At 44.1% G+C, this 23,717-nt stretch overlaps 1 protein-coding gene across 1 annotated transcript; it reads right to left on the bottom strand.

Annotated features, from left to right (window-relative positions):
• Nucleotides 1-907: 907 nt before the first annotated feature.
• On the bottom strand, nt 908-23,717 carry nrip2 (nuclear receptor interacting protein 2). The gene is made up of 6 exons (XM_041893291.2): nt 23,005-23,717; nt 11,188-11,535; nt 4,084-4,166; nt 3,673-3,788; nt 2,717-2,769; nt 908-1,360 (listed from the first exon to the last, which is right to left on the bottom strand). The coding sequence occupies exons 1-6, from the start codon at nt 23,158-23,160 to the stop codon at nt 1,241-1,243; spliced, it is 876 nt and encodes a 291-aa protein (XP_041749225.2). The 5' UTR covers nt 23,161-23,717; the 3' UTR covers nt 908-1,240.

Below are 23,717 nucleotides of genomic sequence, written 5' to 3'. Positions count from 1 at the left end.
ATGTGAAACACTAGCCACTAACCATATGGAAACAGAAAAGCCCCTCCTCGATTGACATGCACTCCGACACACACACACACACACACAGTGCACATCCACCAGTACGTACACACACTCGCACATCTCCTAGTCACACACACTGACACACTCTCACAGGAACACAAACATCCAGACGTATACAAAAGCAGACTTCTACAAAAAAATCATGCAGAATGTTGGAATGTTTGGATATTTTTTGCTGTGCGGTCCGTCTGACTAGCTCCAGGACTCTATTAACATTTAAGTGGATTTATTGAGAACTAGTTTTGATGTGGGTCATTGTGACATTATTAGGAGCACTCTTCATGAGAGAGCGAGAGAGAGAGAGAGAGAGAGAGAGAGAGAGAGAGCCTTCACCTGGCTGAAGACAGTTTGTTCAGGAATAGCAGTAGTTTCCTCACATCTCTTCCTGGATTCCCTGTCCTGAACAGGCTGATTCAAATGTTTCATAAGACTTGGAACAATTTAGAGGTTTTTCACCGTTTCTCTTGAGCACGCATGAGAGGACATCTAGAAGACTATCACTCTGTAAACGGATGTGAGGGAGATATATATTTTTCCTCAAGGTTGAACTGAGTTTGGATTTCAAACAGTTTTGGCATTTAATTGATGATCAACGTAAATTATTTTATACCTCCAAATCACAATATGTTCATTTCAAATGATAATCATTGTCTGACACCTCAGCATGTTTCAGTACACTCTTAGAAAAAAAGGTGCTATCTAGCACCTAAAAGGGTTCTTCGGCTGTCCCCATAGGATAACGTTTTGAAGAACCCTTTTTGGTCCCAGGTAGAAGAACCCTTTTGAGTTCGATGTAGAACCCTTTATACAGAGGATTCTACATGGAACCCAAAAGAGTTCTACCTGGAACCAGAAAGGGTTCTCCTATGTGGACAGCCAAAGAACCCTTTTGAATTCCTTTTTTCTAAGAGTGTATTGAACAATGATGCACTGTCTGGCAGATTAAAAACAGCTTGATTAAGTACATCATTATGAAGATTGTTACATCATGGTAATGTCTTAATTCCACAGAAACAAACACAGTGGTGTAAATTGAATAGAATTGGGATGTTCATCCATGTTGCTGGCAGTGCGAGACACTGATTGGACAGTCCAGATTCGGACCGCATCATGTTTTGTCAGCTCCAGCCAATCAGAGGAGGGCGCGGGACGGCTGGGAGTTTGTGACACGCCAGGGTCACAGGTTCTCATTGCTGTCATGATGATGGCACTGGCTGACCAATGGCGGCTCCAGGAAAGGCAGCTCCTCCCCTGAGCCCTGGAGCTTCAGGACTCTACTGCTCAGGTCCATACAGCACTGGAGATAAAGGATAGATATGGGAGACATCAGTTGGGTGACCGTGACTGACCATAGGGTCAAAACATGGTTTAACCTCAACTCTACCACAGATAGAATGCCATGGAAACTCATCCAACAAAGTGCCATTTTAGACAACAGTATGTTCATTCCGTAATGTAAACCGATATCCTCCGAAAGGTCGCCGCGGCTGCTCCAAATAGCGGTTCAATTGGTCTGCACATGGTGACCTTAAAGGTAGACACTACTCTTTTTAGATCAGTTATGTACTTTTCCATCCAAATGGTTCTCTTGAGGGGCTCAATGCAATGTTGCACAACATTAAGCATGCCCCAGTGTGCATGCATATGTGATCACAATTCACACAATGGCTGTGAGATGCACCTGAGTCTAGCTCTCTGCTTTCCATTGGGGCTGACAGACTCCACTGAGCTCTGTGTTTTACTTCCAGATCACCAGAACGGCCCAGGGACTAAACTGAACATTTTGTCTCTGTTCTAACAGTTGTCTATAATTGTAAATCCAGGCTTCCTCCATCTCCATGTATGGGTATCTTTCCTCGCAGGCATACGTGATAATTCAATTAGGATTCACCCTTTTTTCCAAGCCACCGATCTATTTAAGGAGTATTTTGAAATCTTTTCAGCTATGATTAAATTGAGTTAAAGTTCCCATCTTGAGTTTTGCAGAGGGAGGAGAATACTGAGACTGGGTGCACTTGGAAGGAAAATTGTCTCCGGTATCGCGGATCCTCCAGGGGTGCTTTTGCGTAATTGTAGATCTGGTTTCCAGTGTACCCTTAAAGTCTAATTAATTGGATTCTCTGTGAGAAATGGTTGCAATTAGTCTGGTGCCTAATTCCACTTTCCCTTTCAGACCCTCTTAGACAGAATTCTGTTCATGTGTTTTCCTCTCCTGTTCTGTTTGTTGACTGTCACGTTGTGTTGCCATTTCCTGGGATATCCTGGGGAAATGGCAGCATTTTAAACCTCCTCAGTGAGATGTGCTGATCTGAATGCTGTCGTATCTGTCTGCTTTCACCTGCAGCCCTGTCCTCACCAGGCAACGCCAGCAGACAGCCGTAACCCTCAGATAACATAACACAAACCTGTCTGTCTCCATCTCCGTCTTAACGAGGTATTACTTGATGTGTTCTGATAGGAACCGGCATCTTCAATGTGTTACTAAGGTCTCTGCATAATCTAATTGCTACAGCTCAATGTCTGCTTCATTTTTCCTTATGATTATTTTTAGCAGCAATTTTCATTAGCTGTAAAGTTCAAGTTGGGGGAGATTTAGGGAAGATGACAGATAAAACACAGCATTTACGTATTTGCAACACTAATGAGGGCTTACTCTGAGTTCCTGCAGAGTCTGAAGTCCCAGGCACAGCTCAAACACCTCATCCTCTGTGGAAGGGATGGAGAGAGAGAGTGGGGAGAGTGAGAGAAGGAAAAGGAGAGAGAAGGAGAGACGGAGAGAGGAAAAGAGAGAGAGAGAGAGAGGGCAGAATAAGAAACAGTGAATTTCGAACCTGCCATTTCTCCCGCTGACTATGATTCATTAACACTGCATAAATGAGCTCAAATCTAACAGGAATCATCAGCACATCTCAATTCTCCGATCTGCATTGTGTGTGTGTGAGATTGTGTGTATGTATGTATGTGTGTGTGTGTGCGTGCACGCTCTGTGTGTGTGTGTTCAACCATTGTGTGTTCAACCATCTCTCCCTGCTTGCTCAGTGTTATTTGTCTTTGTGAATAGGAAAGGTCAGGAGCACATGCTGCATACTGAGCACACACACACACACACTCACTCTCTCTCACACACACACACACACACGCTCTCACACACACATTGGCTGCCAAGCACATCTCCAACACCTTTTAAGACAGCTGCCATTATAGGGCAAGCATGCAAAAATAACACAACCAGTAAGCAAATCTATTACCGTCTGTTAACGTTACTGTCTGAAACACAGTGTTGGATCTAGGCACTGATTATGTTGGCCGCTTTTCACCAAGGGGTTTTGTATTGACATTGGTGAAGGGAAGTAACCTTGATGGTGTGGAAAATAATCACGTTTACATATCCAATCCGTAGCATTATTCGGTTCAATGTTGTTTGTCACGCCTACAGTCCAGATAATGCGGAACAGAATGTACGTTTACAGAGAAAGAAAAACTAAAGCATTTCATTGACACTGTCATGTATGAGTGGACTCTCTCTTGCTTAATTGACAGTCATTACAACTGGCTGCAATGCTGCTTTAAATGTTTATGTGATGTAATATGTGATCTCCCCTTCCTTACCTGTGACATGGGCAGAGAACTGGACACTCTGTCTGCCCAGTTGCAGCTGCAGCCCCCTCACAGAGCCCTGGCCCTCTGTCTGATCACAGGGTGGACCCTCCTGGGTGGGAACCAATCTGGCAACACACACACACGGCCATGGTAGAGGTTATTAGGACGCTACTTTGTTCTGTCTCTCACAGGTCAGTTTGTTGATGCCGGTGCAGTTTGATGTTGGTGGAGATTGTTGTGGTTGTGTGAGTGCCTGCGGAACTCGAATGTGTTTGTTGACGTTCTGTATTTCGGTGCTAGTTGGCAAACCTGGACAAATAGGAGTGCTATGTGATGGGTGTGGGTGTGGTAGAGGTCGACAGAGAAAGAAAGAGAAAGAGAGAGAGCGAGGGAGGGAGGGAGATGAATAAGGCCTCTCACCCAAGCCTCCTGCAGCAGGAGCTGGAGATGTGGTTGTGTTGACTCCCAGTGTTGATAGAAGCCTTCACCTCTGTGTCACAGCACTGTGGAAACACAACAGAACAACTACTGTGTTAACTGACAGGTTACATCTCTTCTAGTCAACACACTTATACAGAAGACAGGAACAAGTATATTTATCCTGCAGCTTTAGTGAGATACATTGATCTGTTTGCTTACAAAAGGCTTTTCATCAAATGGGTCCCAACAGCTCTGCTACGCCTGCCAAGTGCCTGCCTGTAAAACTGCCAAACTACGATATAAAGTCTGAATTAAAGGCTTATCGACTCTAGAGTTTTGGTAAAATTTGTTCTAGTAGTCCATCAAGCCACATTTCCCAACCAATTACAGGTAGTGTTTAAGACTAGGTATTTTCTAGGTTTGGCATAGTTGTTTATATGCAACCACATTGATATTGATCCTCTGTCTGAGTCAGAGACTATTAGACCATGCCTGTGCTGATGATTCAGGACTTTGGCTATTCTGCCTCATGGTTAGTGATAATACTAAACCAACCATGACTGTTTAGAAAAAAACACCTATGGAATCTTTAGTCTCACTCCAGTGAATGTGTTGACTATTAGTTCAACCATTAGAGCCCCTGACTGTGCTTGTTTTCTGAACAAGATGATGATCCCATGTTATCTGAGGCCTCTCCATGCCTTTATAATCCTGAATACATTACTAGACAGTGAAATATTAGCCCAATCAGCAGAGCCTGCGGAATATTCTTCAACTAATCAGTGAACCGGTCAGTTCCTGATTTGAAAATAAGAGCATAGTCCAAAACCATTATGCTCAAGAGCAACATCTTATGTCCAAGAGCAACATGATGTTGTCTTCTGAGCCAGAACCATAGAACAGTGAACAACACAACAACACTTCTGAAGTGAGGATCCTGTGTTTCAGCAGTGCTGTCTTCTCCTGGGTACCTAAAGTATCCTATCTGTCTCACTCCCTGTCATCCAGCCTGTGTGTGTGTGTGTGTTGTGTGTGTGTTCACCCAACCAGCAGAGCTGCTAACAGCCAGGGTGGGTGTCCTTTATCCTCCTCCACATCTCCCAGTGGTTCCGCCGTAGGGCACTTCATGTCACAATGCAGTGATTCACAGTAAAGGGGAAGCAGACATTGCGGCAGATTATAATGACTGCAGAGGCCTGGCGGCAGGTAGCCTAGTGGTTAAGAGCAATGGGCCAGTAACCGAAAGAGCGCTGGTTCGAATCCCCGAGCCGACTAGTTGACAAATCTGTCGATGTGTCCTTGAGCGAGGCACTTAAACCTAATTGCTCCTGTAAGTCGCTCTGGATAAGAGTGTCTGCTAAATGACTTAAACGTAAAATGTTCTATAATGAAGTTTCTGTTGTAAATCACAAGGCTCTTCTTAGAATATAACATATCACACTTCTTCGAGTGGAAGGGAGAACAGGCAACTCTGGAGGGAGGATTTAAAACATGTTCACACTTCACAGCATATGGTGAATCCCCGTGAGTGAGAACGGAACAAGATGTCACCACCGCCCCCTCTCGATGGAGAGGGAGAGAAACTGAGTGGACACATAATGATATGCTCCCCTGAACACGAGTGAACACAACCTAGTGACATAACCTCTGTGTCCTGGCTGTGTCAGCACAGTACTACCTTGAGGTTTCTGAGACAGTGTACCTCATCTCAAGCCTTCTCTAACATTCACCATGTTGTCTTAAACAGTCAAACATGTTTTCAGGAAGCCTTCGCTAACATCCACCATGTTTCGAATGAATGGTTTCGATAGGTAAATGGAAAGATGGATAAAGGTTGGATGGGTGGATAAAACATCCTGAGAAAAGCATGTTTTCACTTGTCTTTTTCCTGCCATATTATCACTGTGTATCACAGTACATACATCGACTTGGTTCTAGGTCGTTTTTACACCCTTGATGAAAGACTTTTGCCCACTAGGACATCAAATCCCATTGCTGTGGCTGTGTGTAAAAATGTAGTCCCCGACACACAATATGGTGTTAGTTGAGCTTCCCCCCTTAGTCCCTGCAGGCTTCTCATGGCCAGGCTTATCAGCAGGCCTGCAAACATGTGTTTTTGTCTCCCTTTCTGTGAAGTAAAAAAATGGCTCCGGAATTAATGGGTAACTATGGAGCGTTTAGCTGCTTAAAATACAGATCTAAACAAGCCACAAACGAGATCAAAGATAAGCTGAGCCCCGTGGAATGTTTCCTGGCGGAACGCTTACTTCAAACACGCACACACAGTGTCTCGCACTTCAAACATTGCTGTGTGTGTCGGATTATAATATTTTATACTAATACAATTGTTCAGAGAAAGATATTTATTTATTTTTTATTCTCAAAGTTATTACCACCCCTGTTTTCAATACTCTAGCACCTGAAGAATATCAAGGATCTGGAAAGATTCTGTATGGAGGAATGGTCTAAGATCCCTCCCAACGGGTTCTCCAATCTCATAAAACATTTTAGAAAAAGGCTCAGTGTAGTTATCCTCGCAAGGGGAGGGTGCCAGAGTATTGAAAACAGCGGTGCCAATCATTTTGACCCCTTTATTTTGTAGATTTTTTTTTATGAAATTTTTTTTATCTTGTTCTCTGAGCAATTTTATTCGTATGAAAGAATATATTTTAAAAAAATGTTTGAGCATACAATATAGCTCAGTATTTGTATTATTTATTTTATACAGTCTTTTTTCCTCATCTTTATTAAGGGTGCCAATAATTATGGGCTGTATGTCTATGGAGAGTCACGCATGGCTTCACCTTTTCCTAATGAGAATCAATCCATTCCACTAGATGAGGTATTTAGCCACTTACTTGTGTGGCTATCTGAGCCAGATCAGCTGACACAGTGCCTTCAGAAAGGATCATACCGCTTGACTTATTCCACATTTTGTTGTGTTACAGCCTGAATTCAAAATGGATAGAATGTTTGTTTCTTCTTAACCATCTACACACAATACCCCATAATGACAACATGTTTTTAGAAGTGTTTGAAAATGTTTTGAAAATGAAATACAGAAATATCTCATTTACGTACAGTACAAGTCATGGACACACCTACTCATTCAAGGGTTTTTCTTTATTTTTACTATTTTCTACATTGTAAAGTAATGGTGAAGACATCAAAACTATGAAATAACACATATGGAATCATGTAGTAACCCAAAAAGTGTTAAACAAATAAATATATATATATTTTATATTTGAGATTCTTCAAAGTAGCCATCCTTTGCCTTGACAGCTTTGCACACTCTTGGCATTTTTTCAACCAGCTTCATGAGGTAGTCACCTGGAATGCATTTCAATTAACAGGTGTGCCTTGTTAGAAGTTAATTTGTGGAATTTCTTTCCTTCTTAATGTGTTTGAGCCAATCCGTTGTGCTGTGACAAGATAGGGGTGGATAACCCTATTTGGTAAAAGACCAAGTCCATATTATGGCAAGAACAGCTCAAATAAGCAAAGAGAAACGACAGTCCGTCATTACTTTCAGACATGAAGGTCAGTCAATCCGGAAAATTTCAAGAACTTTCTTCAAGTGCAGTAGCAAAAACCATCAAGCACTATGATGAAACTGGCTCTCATGAGGACCGCTACAGGAAAGGAAGAGCCAGAGTTACCCATGCTACAGAGGATAAGTTCATTAGAGTTACCAGCCTCAGAAATTGCAGCCCAAATAAATGCTTCACAGAGTTCAAGTAACAGACACATCTCAAAATCTACTGTTCAGAGGAGACTGTGTGAATCAGGCCTTCATGGTCGAATTGTTGCAAAGAAACCACTACTAAAGGACACCAATAATAAGAAGAGACTTGCTTGGGCCAAGAAACACGAGCAATGGACATTAGACTGGTGGAAATCTGTCCTCTGGTCTGATAAGTCCAAATATGAGATTTTTGGTTCCAACCGCCGTGTCTTTGTGAGATGCAGAGTAGGTGAACGGATGACCTCCGCATGTGTGGTTCCCACCGTGAAGCATGGAAGAGGAGGTGTGATGGTGTGGATGTGCTTTGCTGGTGACACTGTCTGTGATTTATTTAGAATTCAAGGCACACTTAACCAGCATGGCGACCACAGCATTCTGCAGCGATACGCCATCCCATCTCGTTTGTGCTTAGTGGGACTATCATTTGTTTTTCAATAGGACAATGATCCAAAACACACCTCCAGGCTGTGTAAGGGCTATTTGACCAAGAAGGACAGTGATGGAGTGCTTCATCAGATGACCTGGACTCCACAATCACCCGACCTCAACCCAATTGAGATGGTTTGGGATGAGTTGGACCGCAGAGTGAAGGAAAAGCAGCCAACAAGTGCTCAGCATATGTGGGAACTCCTTCAAGACTGTTAGAAACGCATTACAGGTGAAGCTGGTTGAGAGAATGCCAAGAGTGTGCAAAGCTGTCATCAAGGCAAAGGGTGGCTACTTTGAAGAATCAAAAATAAAAATATATATTTTTTGGTTACTCCATGATTCCATATGTGTTATTTCATAGTGTTAATGTCTTCGCTATTATTCTACATTGTAGAAAATTGTAAAAATTAAGAAAAACCCTTGAATGAGTAGGTGTGTCCAAACCTTTGACTGGTACTGTAAGTATTCACACCCCTTTGCTATGACACTCCAAATTGAGCTCAGGTGCATCCAATTTCCTTGTGTCATCCTTGAGATGTCGCAAGGAGTCCACCTGTGGCCAATTCAATTGTTTGGACGTGATTTAGAAAGAAACACACCTGTCTATATAAGGTCCTACCATGAAGTCCAAGGAACTGTCCGTAGATCTCCGTGATGAGGCATATAGCTGGGGAAGGGTATAAAACAATTTCTAGAATGTTTAAAGTTTCCAAGAGCACAGTAGCCTCCAGCATTGGGAAATTGAAAAAATATGGGACTACCCAGACTCTGACTAGAGCTGGCCGTGCGACCAAACTGAGCAACCGGGCAAGAAGGACCTTGGTCAGGGAGATGACCAAGAACCCAATGACCACTCTGACAGAATTACAGAGTTCCTTGGCTGAGATGGGAGAACCTGCCAGAAAGACAATAGTCTCTACAGCACTTCACCAATCTGGGCTTTATGGGAGAGTGACTAGACGGAAGTCACTCCTGAGAAAAAGGCACATGACAGCATGCCTGGAGTTTGCAAAAAGGCACGTGGAAGACTCTGAGAGCATAAGGCGAAAGATTCTGTGGTCTGATGAAACAAAAATGGCTCTTTGGCTTGAATGCAAAGCGCTATGTCTGGAGAAAACCAGGCACAGCTCATCACCCGTTTAACACCATCCCTACCGTGAAGCATGGTGGTGGCCGCATCATGCTATGGGGATGCTTTTCAGCATCAGGGAGACTGGTAAGGATAGAGGGAACAATGAATGGAGCCAAATACAGGGAAATCCTTGATGAGAACCTGCTTCAGAGTGTAAACGACCTTAGAATGGGACAATGATTTACGTTGCAACAGGACATTGACCCCAAGCATACAGCCAAAGCAACGCTGGAATGGCTTCAGAACAAGAATGTGAAAGTACTTCAGTGGCAAAACTAAAGCCCAGACTTGAATCCCATTGAAAATCAGTGAAAATACTTAAAGATTGCTGTTCACGCCACTCCCCATTTAACTTAACAGAGCTTGAGAAAATCTGCAAGGGAGAATGGGAAAAAATCCCCAAATCCAGATGGGCAAAGCTGATACAGACATACCCAAGACGACTCTAAGCTGTAATCGCCACCAAAGGTGCTTCTACAAAGTATTGACTCGGGTGTGAATACTTATGAAATTTGCTAAGATTTCTAAAAACTTGTTTTCACTTTATTATGGGGTATTGTGTGTAGATGGGTAAGAATTTGTATTTATTTAATCCGTTTTGAATTCAGGCTGTAACAACAAAATGTGGAATAGGTCAAGGGGTATGAATACTTTCTGAAGGCACTGTACGTGTATGAGTTCATCAACAAAGCTCTATCTATCCCAAACCACATTGATTTGTTGGAACCTCGAATGCTCTCACAGGTATGATTCAGGCAGGTATGATTCAGAAAGCCAGTCAGTTAAATGCTGCTAGATAACACTGATGACATTGGAAATACGCACAACACTACCTTGAGATGACATGACATCAATTAGAAATGATGCAACTGAGTGGGTGTTTTTTGTGTGGCAGTCATCCTTGGTGTATAGAGTGACTCGGGTGAAGTGATCTGGAGGAGGGAGAGAGCACAGTAGTCTCTGCCGCCCGCCCACCCACTCCCCAAGGTTAAACTCATTTCATTGTGGGTATATTTCTGTACCTCTCAGTGGAGTTGATGCTTGGTTAGTCTCGTGTATGTAGGTGTTGTTTTAACAGTCTGAGCCTGTACTTGTGGGTGGGTGCAGTATGGTGTTTTAGAGTTGGTCCAATTATTAAGTTGCAGTATGTGGGTTGTGTGCAGATATAATATAGCCTGAACATACTGAGTCAGAAATGACTTGGATGTTATGTTTGCTCATGTTCTCTAATAACATCGTAATGAATGCTATTCATTGACTGAAATGAATTATGTAGGCAGTGAACTCAGTGCACTTGCATTACTGGTTTGCCTTTCCATCTTGCATATAGATTGATTCCACCAATTTTGTTTGTATAATTATCTTATGATAGTATGATGGGGTCTTCAGCTGTGTATTGACTTCATTATGAGGCTGTTGTTCATCCTGTATGTGGAGGAGTCACTGTTACAGTATTTTACATTAGCTCTTCCTTTAGCCACAGACACAGTGTGATGAGAGTGTCTGAGTGGTGCAGAGGGTCAATATGGGGACTCTACAAACCCTAGAATCAAAGCCATTAAGAATTGATGAGACTGGGCTCAGTGGAATACAATGAGGGAATAAATGATCTGGATAAATGATGAGTCACTGTGGTCTCTCTGAGTGCTTCTCTCTCCTCCTATCCCTTTATCTCTCCCTTTCACTCCTCTTTTATCTTCATTTGGAATGCAACTGAATAGTATCTGAGATTTAATTTAGGTTCATAAAAAACCCATGACGCCAAAATGAAGGAAGGATGAGTGTTCAAGCATACCTTGCACTGGACCAGCAGGGCAGTGAGAGGCCTCTCTGTCCTCTGCCTCTCCTTCCTCCCCTCTTCTGTTTTATCGTTCCCAGCCGTGCTGCTTGACTTCCCCCCGGCCTCGCTGCTGTCCTCCTCCTCCTCCTCGTCCGACCTCGTCTCTAGGCTCCTCTCGCTCTCCTCCGGCGAATCCCTCTCCTCCGTGGAGTCTTCAGCCGTGCTCTCGCTCTTCTCCTCTGCGTCGCCGCCGCCCCCCTCCTTGCTGTCGACCAGGGGCGAGGGTCTCCCCACGCGGGCCTCGCCACGCAGCTGTGTGATGTTTCCCGCCATGAGGCGGCGCTGCACGATGCTGTGGGGTTGCTGTAACCAGGAGACAGGGCAGGTAGAGGGATGTCAGACACCATTTTCAATGGAGTCAGAAAAAAACTTTGCATTTAGGGCTGGGTTAAGCCTAATCCTGGACTAGATTAGATTAGAGTTTAATTGTCACATGTACAGGGTTGCAGATGTAATTACAGGGTACAGTGAAATTCTTGAGCTCCGAGCTCCAACAATGCACGGCAAAGTGAAATAAAACAATAGAAATGTAATACAAATAGGTAATAACAATTAAAATAATAATATATACATATTAACAACTGTGGCAATGATAAATGTCCATTGGGGTCTGTGTCTGAGAGCCCGCCCCTTAGTTTAATTGGTAGTGCATAGTAGACCAGAAATGGTAAGTGACCAGAGAGAAGAGAGAACCAGCTAGTCTCATGCAGTCTCTGTTCAATGTTAGAATGTTAAGATGATTCCATATTCTTCAGGACAGAGAGTTCTGTAAATATGATAAATTTCTATCTAAGTGTTCTGTACAGCTTTCATGTCCATTTACTCAGACCAACCCCATTCCATAGAGACATTAAGGCAACTGTTGTTTTATGATTTGATAATTGCCTGGATGACTAACAAGAAATTTGATTTTAAACCATTTCAGAACAACTGGTGGGCAGTGGCTGAGTTGAACAATTGTTTTCATGCGATAAATCTAAAGTAAATCCAATTTTGAGCTCCAGCGCCTCATGGTAATCGAATTGTTTTCCAGTAGGGAGTCACTTTAGAGAAAGATGTAAATACTTTTTCTAAGAGGCCATGTGGTTTGAAGTGAACAGAAGGTTCACAGTTGTAAATGAGAACTTGTTCTCAACTGGCTTACCTGGTTAAATAAAGGTGAAATAAACATTAAAAAGGTCAGCCAACACCAGCAAAGCCAACAGCATCAATGCACCAGAAGGAGGATGACAGTCATTTCAGATATCATAACTGCTGCTGAAAAATGGTGCTGCTACTGACGTGATGGAAACGTCCATTCTCCCTATGCCAGAGGCACATAATTAGCCTCTGCCTCTAACCCTAAGCTCTTTCCCCTTCTCACTCCCCTCATCCTCCTCCTCCTCCCCCCTCCCTCCTCCCCTCTCTGTGGATACCCCACTCAACCATTTTGAAAAGAAAGGTTGTCACATCCGATCCTCATTTATTAAGTCAAATGACTCTGCTCACTGCCCTACTATGCTTTACTTTTTAAATGTTTTATCATTTCAACCTCTTATCCCATTACAGTTAGTGAGTCATCATTTCATTGGATGGATCAAACCACACCCTGCCCGCATCTCTCCTACTCTTTCTCCCTCTCTCAGATGAAATCCCCGCCGCCCAACCCTCCCCATTACCCTATCCTCTCCTCTCCCTTCTCCACATTTCCCCTTCTCCTTACCTCACCTCCTCATCAACTCATCCCATAACCCCATGCCCATGTCCCTTCCGTCTTCAAGAGGGGAGAGTTCCCCCCCCACCCTACCTCAATCCCTCCATTCTTCCATCACTCTTCTAACCATATCCTTCTCTTTTCTCTCCACAACTCTTGGCTGTGCCATCTCTATCAACTCTCCCCTGCTATCTCTCTCCAATTCTGTGATCCAAACCAGTCAGGTTTCAGGGCTGGTCATTCAACTAAGAGCTTCTCTGTTATAGGGCTTATTGACACTGTAAACAGGTAGATATGCACTCTCTCTCGCCCTCTCTTATCCTTCTAACCTATCCACTGCCTTTATACTCTGAAGCCATCAGATCCTCCCTCTCCACCCTCTCCGTTGGGCATCTCTGGCTCTGCCTCTCTCTTGATTCGTCCCGGCCTGACAGGTCGAAAAAACTCCCTCCTCAGGTGGCGTGGCGAGAATCTGTCTCCCCCACATGCTCTCACCACTGGTGTCCCCCAGGGAGCTCAGTTCTAGGCCCTCTCCTTGTCTCTCTATACACCAAGTCACTTGGCTCTGCCATATCCTCACATGGTCTCTCCTATCATATTCCAGTCCACACAATATATTTTCTCTTTCCCTCAATCCAAGTGTTACAGTTCTCTGCATGTCTGGCAACATATCAGTGTGATTCATCCCCCTCCCAATAACTTTTCTCGGCAAAACGGAGCTGCTCTTCCTCCCGAGAAGGACTGCCCGCTCCATGATCTAGCGCCATGTTGGCCAGCCCATTGTGTCCTCCTCCCAGAGTGCAAGAACCTTGGCGTGACCTGGACAGCACCTGTAGTTTCTCCGCTAACATCAAGCGGTGACCCGATCCTGCAGGTTCATGCTCTTCAACATTACGCGTACACCCTACGAAGCGGCTGGATTCCTAATCCAGGTGGCATTGTCATCTCCATCTAGAGTTACTGCAACTGCGCTGTTGGCTGGGATCCCTGCCTGTGCCATTAACCTACCATCCGGCAGCACGCCCGTCTGGTGTTGACCTTCAAGTTCTCTCTCATGTCCTCCTACATTTGGAAACCGGTGGGGCTGCATCCCTACAAGACCATGGTGCTTGCCGGGTGTGAGGTACCCACCTCCTTACCTTCCGTGCTAGCTCCCTACCTCTACGGAAGCACAGTTCCCGCTCAGCCATCAAAACTATTTGTTGCTCTGGCACTTACAATGGGTGAACAAATTCCCCAACGACGCCAGGACAGTGAATCACTACCACTTCGAAACACTTAAACCCTATCTCTTTTATACCTGATTCACCGTCCCATTTTAGGGGACCAAAAGTACTGGGATAAATTCACTCTTGTATTAAAGTAGTCAAAAGGTTAGTATTTGGTCCCATATTCCTAGCACGCAATGACTACATCAGCTTGTGACTCTACAAACTTGTTGGATGCATTTGCTGTTTGTTTTGGTTGTGTTTCAGATTATTTTGTGCCCAATAGAAATGAATGTTAAATAATGTATTGAGTCATTTTGGAGTCACTTTTATTGTAAATAAGAATAGAATATGTTTCTAAACACTTCTGCATTAATGTGGACGCTACCATGATTACGGATAGTCCTGAATGAATTATGAGTGAGAAAGTTAGACTCACAAATATCATACCCTCAAGACATGCTAACCTCTCACCATTACAATAACAGGGAAGGTTATTTGATATGTGTGCATCTGTAACTTTCTCACTATTCATCGTTCACGATTCATTTCAAAATCTCTGAGCGATGGCTACTGTAAAGTGAGAAAGATTGCATCTGGAGAGTAGGCTAAAATGAAGATCCTACATCTGTAGGTGTGTTCTGCTGCTGGTGTTGTGAGAGATTGCAGTTTCTCTAAAGGCTCAGTATCACACTGGAAGTGTCTGGTGAGAGTTTACACAGACATGACCCTTGACCTCCTCAACACCTTCAGTAGATGAGCAGGTGTCCGTTGTGTACAACGCCTTGAGTCTGTAGTCTAGTGCATCCTCTAAGAGATACTATCACAGAGAGAAGCTTCAGGACATCACAGCACAAACAGCCTCATTACTGTGTTGTGATACAATGTCACCTCTGATAGGGTTATTTTATAGTTCTATAATAAATCATATGATTTTATATTTCCTCCGTATGGAAGTGTTATTAGAAAACCTCATAGCCTTGGAACCTTGTATACTTCGATCTCTGCATATAAATGAAGTATTACATGGCCCACTCCTGTAATCACAGTATTGTATTGTATTGCACCATATACGTAGAGCACAATTCCCCAGAGGGACTCCTGTCTAAATACTGCGATTGTGCAATCATACCCCCATAGCCTGAGGAACAGATGGAGCAAGACTGAGAGGAAGAAGAAGGATAAATGCCACGCTGTTATTTTGTCCCATTCTTTTCTCATTTGACTGCATTGTTCGTCATTGTTTTGTATTGTGCAATGTGCAGGGCTAATTTACCATTCTCTACGCAGTGCTGGAAGCTGCTGCTGGCTCTGCCTGTTTACAATATGAATGAAGATGAGGGGAGACTTTTAGGAGGGTAGAGAGAGGGAGAGGGGGAGAATTAAAAAGAGAATGGCTTTCCTTCTGCTCAACAACACTGATTGGCATCTGTCTCTCAGCAACACACCTTGTCATCCCAGAGGTCACCTAGGGGTCACACTGTATTCCTCTCTTCATATACACACATCCCAGTCCTATCTGTCATCCCTTTATTTCTGCCCTTACATCTCCTACCATTTTGCCTCCCTCTCTCCCCTCCTTCACTGTTGTCTACCAGTGCGAAGGCAAAAAGTATATTGTTGCTGTTGCTTCCTCATAGTCCAACCAAGGTTTGTGGATATAGGAACAGACTGGGTATGATGTGAGAGGTATTCGATCTCTCTTTGAGGACATGGAACTTAGATAGAAACATACTTCTGTGTTGTTCCAAACCAACTCGTTTGGGCATTACACCATTAATCTGAGTACTTTAGAAGCTACCAGTCTGTATGTCATTGTCCTCCCAACCCAGCCTCAGTTCTAGCTGATTGTGTAGTTGCTAGGCTGAGTAGTGTTAGTCAGCTCTGACACAAGCTGTGAAGATGGCCTCTCCACAGGAGCCCTCCCCAGAATAGGCTTTTCACAATGAGCAGTTTGACGTCCGCTCCACACCACTCCACATCAATCAACAGGGCCACTTGGACCGGGCCTGAATCATAGTGATCTATTATTATAATCTTCACATTCTTCTGGTGCTGGAGCAAGGTGGACAGTGTTTTCTGAGTGTGTCATAACTGACAACCAATGAAATCAAGCCTTTTGACCTCACACTCACCTTCCCAGATATCAACACCCATAGAGAGAGAACCCACCCATAGAGAATAGACTGGTTTTAGCTCGATGTCCGCAGCCCTTTATCAAAGATGTAATTGGAAAACCAGCAGTGTACTGTGTGTCATTCTCGTTTGACCCTCACCATTCAGCCTTCTATCTTCCATCAGCACCAGCCTTATCAAAGGCAACACAGAAAATGTGGAATTTTAGCAATGTTTTTTCATTTACATTTCTCAAAGGCTGCAGCATCAGCTAATTTATTATCTAAATCCGACAATGATTAAGGGTACTTCAACACGTATTCCCCCGCTCCTTCCTGCTGTAATGAACAGCGTGTGTACGGAAACACACGCAGGGAAATAGAGAATGAACCCAGGTAAATGGGTGGCTGGCTGATGGATGGGCTTCCCTGGGTGAAGCACTAAAGGTTCATCTGGAGGGAGGAGTCACAGTGTGCGTCCACAAATGGCACCCTGTTCACTATTTTGACCAGAGCCCTATGGCATCCTAATAGGCTGCCATTTCAGACGCAGTCTGTGGTACTGCTGATTTCATTTGCTTATCTGACTGTCCCAGCATGTTGCTTTTTACATTTATGGAGTTTTTGTTTGGTCCTTGGGAGGAGATTAAAAAAATTAAGAAATAAACACATTTCTCTTTGACACTTTGGCAAGCATTAATTAATTAATTAAATAATTAGTCCACAGTCATGTAACAGGGATTGGGGAAAGGAAATGGCACAAAAAGGAGAGAGAAAGACAAAGAGAGAGAGCGAGAGAGAGAGGTACAAGTTGCCTGGTTGCCTGCCTCCCCTTCGAAGGAGAAAACCCTCCTTTAAATCGCATTATTATTAATCAGTGAAAGAAAAAACTCCATTAACCATACTTCCCCTCCTCAGTGCTTCCCTCAGACTGGCAAAGAGCAGAACAGATTGAAGCTGACAGCAGCGTACCCAATGTAATTCCCCCAGTCCATGTGAGTGAGGAAGCAGCTGGCTGTTGTAGGTTCCGATTGCCCTGCAGCTACAGCGAGGTCAGACTCGGCTTGTGGAAATGATGTTTGGATGCAGATCCTCTGTCCACAACAAGCGGCCTGTGTGGAGTGGTTGTGAACTGCCATACATTATGTGCCCAGCTTTTTACTAAAGTTCAAATGCAGTTCACTGTTCTAGCGCTGCACTTTGGAGGACGTGCTTAGTCTTTTGTCTGGTTTCAGGGACAGGGATGAAAGTGGCTTTAAAATAAACAGTTTGGAGACAACGTTTATAATAATGTCTCATATGTTGCATCTGTCTAGCCTCTTTTCTAGCCATAACATCCTCAGAGACATGATGGAGTGCTAAAGCAAGCTACTGCAGATAAACGTTGATTATTTATTCAATTTCAGCTGTCACAATGGACACGTTCAGCACTTTTGTGCCATCCGAGTACATGTAAAACTGTCTTGTTTTGCCAAATAGCTCATACAAGGCTTTCATTTCATTAGTCACACTAAATATTGAGTTATCCCTATTGAATCCCCCCCGGGATAAGGTAGCAGTCATACATCAGATATAATGCAACACAACGCCTTTATGGTTGTAAATGCATGCTGATGGGTGGTAGTCTTTATTGGCAAGTGGCTAACTTGTAATTGGCATCCCTGCTATGAATTAGACTAATCTTTGTCTGCATCTATCAGCAGTCATGCAGATTATATTATATTGGAGGATACCATGGTTAGCCATCATTCATTTCAGACAGCAGAGATGATGACTGGATGAGTTATAAATAGTGGTTTGTGATGGTTGGTTAAACCAACCTCGACATTCATTAAGCACATGTACAGAGAATGTGAAGGTTCCTGTCCCTTCCTGTCCCTCCCCTAGTTGGTCTCTAGAAATCAATTATCTTTTCATTTAGCTGTATAAAGACAGTTTAACTTCCCATAGCCTTTCTGGTACTGAAAGAATGGAGTAGAGATTGAAATTAAACCTTTCTTTGCATGACATATAATATTAACTTGTTGTTAACACTGTATAACACTTGATGAATGCCAACTGTTTTCCTCTGTGGGCTAGATGACCATTTTTTTTTTTTTTTTTTTTTTTACTCTAATTTACTAGATATTGAAGCAAACTCACCCAGTTAGTCAACCAGTCCAGTCAAACCACTAGACAGGGCACAATCAGTTAAGAGGAAAAACAAATTGGGTCATTTATAGAATATCAATCATCAATGACCTTGTCCTTCTCTCTCTGTTATCTGTCTGTCTGTCATATTCTATCATTCCATCTAGCATCTTTTCATGCCCTCCTCAAACACACATACACACACACATTAACACACACTGTTCCTCTGTGTTCTTAATACATTTTGCAGACTGCTGATTCTGCTGATGAGCGTCCTGCAGTGACCTCCCTCGGAACACGTCCACAGTGTTCCAGTTCAAACCGGTCTCTCTATCTTCTGTCACGGTGACAGAGAAAGAACTGTCACTATGATGCTCTCTCTTTTCTCTCTCTCACTCTCTCTGAGAGATTAGAGCCTAATTGCAGTGTGGGCTAATTATCTGACTGCAACAGGCTCCTCTCTCTGTCATGGCTGAAGTCACGTGACTCTGCTAATGCCTGCTTTCCCATTCTGATCAAGGTCCCCAGCCGCTGGCTTCCTGTCACACAAACCATCAGGGTGCAGCCAGCAACACATCTGCTCTCTTGCTCGTCTCTTCTCTCTCCCTCCCTCCTTTCCTTGTCTCTCTCTTTCTACTCTCTCTCTCTCTCCTTCTGCCATCCCTTCTGTCTCTGTGCTTCTCCCTCCCTCTCCCCCTCGCTCTCCCTCTCTCCCCCTCTGTTGTTTAGTTGTCTGTTTCACCCAGGTATTTTTAGCCGGCTATCTGTCTGCGGAGCACGGACCAGCTCTGGGTGAACCAACGCTGCCGCCCATCAAATCCTCTGACAACTGAGAGAGGGAGAGAGAGTGGGGGAGAGAGAGCGGGGAGGGGGAGAGAGTGCAGAGAAGAGAGAGAGAAACAGATAGGGAGAGAGAGAGGGTGGAGGGAGGGAGAGAGATAGAGAGAGAGAAGGGTCTTCACCTGGCTGAAGGCAGAGGGGGGCTCACCTCAGCTCTCGTCAGCCAGGCTAATTGGCTCAGTGCTGGGTTCTAATGGTAATCACTAGAACCTTCCTGAGATGTCTCCTGAATCAATTCACCATGGCCCTCCACAGTCAGAGTTAGGGCACTTTTCTCAAACTTCTTAGTGAAATGTCAAGGGATCTCATTGACTGGGAGAGAACTCGGTCTAATGTCGTTGTTCTTGGACGTTCTAAACAATTTAATGAGATAATTGCCACCAATTAAAACGAAGAACTCGGCCAAACGCACTCAAGCCCAGACATTGACACTTGATGTGGAGATGGAAATGCCCGCTGGGTTTGTTAGCCTGGTGGTGTAACAAACTCCTCTGAGCTCCTTACTGCAGTGAGGTGATCAGAAGGGAAGGGAGGGTGCCCTACATTCTGCTCCACACTGGAACATGCGGACGCTGCAGCCCGGCTCTGACCTGACAGAGACACCTGGATCCTCCCACTTAGACAGGCCTCACTGGGTCTGTCAGGAGAGAGGATACACAGATACACTCACACATTTATTCACACACACAAAGTTAAAGAGTGGGAGGCAGTGCAGATGGAGGGATATAACTGAGAAGTGGAGAGAGGGATGCTCCTCTATTCCTTACCCTCACTGTTTTTCTAGTACTCATGGCTTTCTGGTATAAACAACACTTATGCTAAAAGTGGCCACAGTCTACCACTGCTGCGCTCATCCATTACCCCTCTTATCCCCACCCTCCTCCACTTTGATTTTCCCTTCCGCGCTCTTGAATGATGGGTTGCCTTTGCCCTTTTCATGCTCACTGCTCCCTGGCCTAGGATATATATGAGAGAGAGAGAGCGAGAGAGCGCAGAGAGAGAGAGAGAGAGAGAGAGAGAGAGAGAGAGAGAGAGAGAGAGAGAGAGAGAGGGAGCAGCCAAACACATTCACTCTTATATAACTGCCTCAGTTGAAGTGGAATTGCAAACCAGGCTACATCCAAAGCCCTGTGTGGTTCAATGTGTGCTTTTACACCAGGAATAGTTGTGTTTTAATGACCTGATAATAAGGACAAATAGCTTCATAATTCCTTAATAGGTGAAAGCACCCATGAGACTGATAATAAAGCATTCTTGAAATATGAACACTATTTCAGAATGACAGACAGACAGACACATACACAGAGACTACACACAAAATTCTTGAGATAGGAACACTATTTCAGAATGATAGACAGACAGACACACATATACACACAGACTGTCTATTCAGCTGTGAGGTGACATCACTACCCTGTTGGTGCCTGTCAGTTGGATGCTGTTTTATCTCAGACTAGCCCCATGCACCTTAGGGACACACCTGCTGCTTTTCTACAATTCACTTTAGTCATGTCTCCACTCAGAGCATGATTGCTTTTGACAGTCAGTACAGAGAGCGAGGCATGGCGGGGGAGCTGTAACAATGGCTGCCTCTCTGGCGTTCTGCCGTTCAGGCTCCAAGGCCATTACAATGTGAAGTAACACTGTGAGATGACATGCAAATCGTTCTGTAACCCCTGTGGCCTGTTTCCTCCATCGAATGGGGTTTCTAGCAAATTAGGTATGTATCAGAGCGAGTACTTTTCTCTTTGCGATGAGCAGATAATTGGTATTAGCATAAGAGGGATTTATCCCAGTAGTGTTGTTGAATTAAATGCTGCCATTCAGCAGATGTGGGCTGCATTTGGGAGGTGATGCAGAAAGGATTAGATTCAGCTCTGACTGCATTATATCTTGGCAAAGTTATACATTTAACTGTAAATATACACTTAAGATGTATCCGAAGTGTGTCAGTGCCATCATCCTCTCTTGTTGTCACCATTGTAATAAAATGTCCCCCTGAATATTGCTTGTTTGTATTCAGAATAATGGAGACACTTGTTTACAAGTCAGACACCATGGATGAATCCCAAATGGCACCTGATTTCCTACTGTATATAGTGCACTACTTTTGACCAGAGAATAGGGTGCCATTTGGGATGCAGCAGATGGTTACCTCCAGGTTCTCTCACTGCATAGTGATTTCATTTTTTCTCAGTGTGAATAGAATCCACAGCACCAGACAGGCTCCAACAAATATTTAATTTAGCTCTAAATAACAGCTTGCTATCCTCCCACAATGCTCTTGTGAGAGAATTCAACTCTGAGAGGAAATGGGAAATATAATGTATTTTTAATTATAAGATTTAAATATAACGTGAGAGGGTTGAGAGAGATGGAAGTTAGTCATGGAGATGCTGCTGTGAAAGCTGTCTTTAAATACACAGTGTAATCACACACACACACACACACACACACACACACACACACACACACACACACACACACTCACACACACAGTCACACACACAGTCACACACACACAGTCTCACACACACACAGACAGTGTAAACACACACACACAGAGACAGTGTAAACACACACACACACACACACAGCACACTTCTGATGCTCTCCGCTCCAGTCATTCTTGTGATTCTTGGAGTGCGTTCTGGGAATTTGGGAGGCAGCCTTCTAATGAAGACTGTGTCAGGAGTTGACAGTGGGGCATTAAAGCCATTATCACAGGAAGCCCTTGTTTCCATAGAGGAGGACTGGGAGAGAGAGGACTTAGGGAGGCAGTTAGGGCTGATTGAGCAGGAAGTGGGAGGATGTTGGGGACAGACGGACACTTCATAACAGGGACTGTCAGTCTGTCTTACAGTGTGTTCTGTCAGTGTGTCATGTATTGATTAGAAGAATGTGTGTGCGTGGGTGGGTGGCTGCGTGGGTGGTTGTGTTGGTGTGTACCTGCATCTTAATCTAACTTGCCTAGCTCTGTTTGTTCTGTCCCTCTGACCTCATAGCTAGTGTACTGATGGAAGGAGACATGTGAGGACAACACTGTGTCTCTGAGGCTCCATGTTCTCTAACAGGGTTTGACAGGCAATCCTCTCATCTACTGTACTGAATATTTCATCATCATAGTCAATCAAAGGTCCTCCTTATTTGTCATAGACTCAGTACATTCACTTTGCACAGCATTTTAAACCTAGTAAATCATTCAGTTAGATACAGCCAACCGTTTACCCCAGTGTTGACAAAATACTGTGACAATATTCATGTCTTTCAACTTGTCTCACAACGGTCCCCAAAGCACCAACAATGCCAAGCAGCTGATAGCAAACATAGTACAGCCTCTCAAACTAACTATCCAAATAAGCTCATTTCAACATCTTCTATCTGCCGAGGCTCATCCAAAATGCATTTAGCCACCATTAGCCACCATTTAGCCACCATTAGCCACCATTTAGCCACCATTAGCCACCACCACTAAGAGTCAAAGTGACACAGTACCAGCAATAGAGTGAGATCTAATGGGACTTTCAGACAGCCACTGACCAGGGTCGTATTCATTAGGCAGCAAACAGAAGAAAACAGACTGAGACAGGGAGGGACTATCTGAACTTGTTCAATAAGAGCAGGGCACACTGTAATAAAATATTCTGGAACAGAAAACAAACGTTTTGCTACGGTGTGCCTTAATGAATACAACCCATTTATTGGACCTGCCATTAACGGTCAAAGTGACAGTACCACCAATAACAGAATAAGAATAGTCCAATGGGACGTTCAGACAGCCACTCACCAGATCTTTGGAGGTGCCCAGTCTCTTGAGCCCATCCAGGGGCAGGAGGTCGGCTGAGTCTTTGTGTGTGAACTGGGTGGCCTGCTTCAGACGCCTCTGCTGGCCGAGGATGGCTTTATCCCGGAGAGCCAGATCACCCTTCTTCGACTCACTCATGGTCAGTCAGTCAACCAGTCAGTCAGTGCAGTACAGCTAGCTAGAGTGTAGAGCAGAGCTGGTCAGTTCAGCGTACCTCTGTCTGATGTAGCCTGGTTTGGAACCGCAGTAGCAGTAGCAGCAGCGCAGCACTGTACTGTAAAGTCTATCCTTTTCACTTCCAAGAGCTAGATCGCAGCGAGTAGATGCTACTGTTGATTATTCCTGTTTTAGTTGGTCTCTTCCAGAACAAATGTCTTCCTTCACCTTTACTGTGTCCGTCTTCAAACTGTTCCCCCTTCAAACTGTGACCTCCCTCTCTGTGAGGGTGAGGTTGTTTTGAGGTGCTAGTCCTTGGCATCTATTTGTGTTCTGTGTTGTTGTAAGTGTCCACAAATGATTCGTGTGCTGATGGTCCTGTTATGTAGGCATGACTCTCTTCAGGCTGGGCTGTGTATGTGTGTCCCCTCCTCTGTCAGTGCAGTCTGTCCTTGCAGCGCTGCAGGAGCAAACTGCCTCTCTCTCTTTGCTCTCTCTCTGTCTGCTCTCTCTCTGCTTTCTCTCTGCTCTCTCTCTCT

The sequence above is a fragment of the Coregonus clupeaformis genome, chromosome 24 (genome assembly GCF_020615455.1).
Source record: "Coregonus clupeaformis isolate EN_2021a chromosome 24, ASM2061545v1, whole genome shotgun sequence".
Classification (NCBI taxonomy): Eukaryota; Metazoa; Chordata; class Actinopteri; order Salmoniformes; family Salmonidae; genus Coregonus; species Coregonus clupeaformis.
The sequence above is the reverse complement of the archived record's forward strand: the minus strand, read 5'-3'. Positions and strand labels throughout refer to the sequence as shown.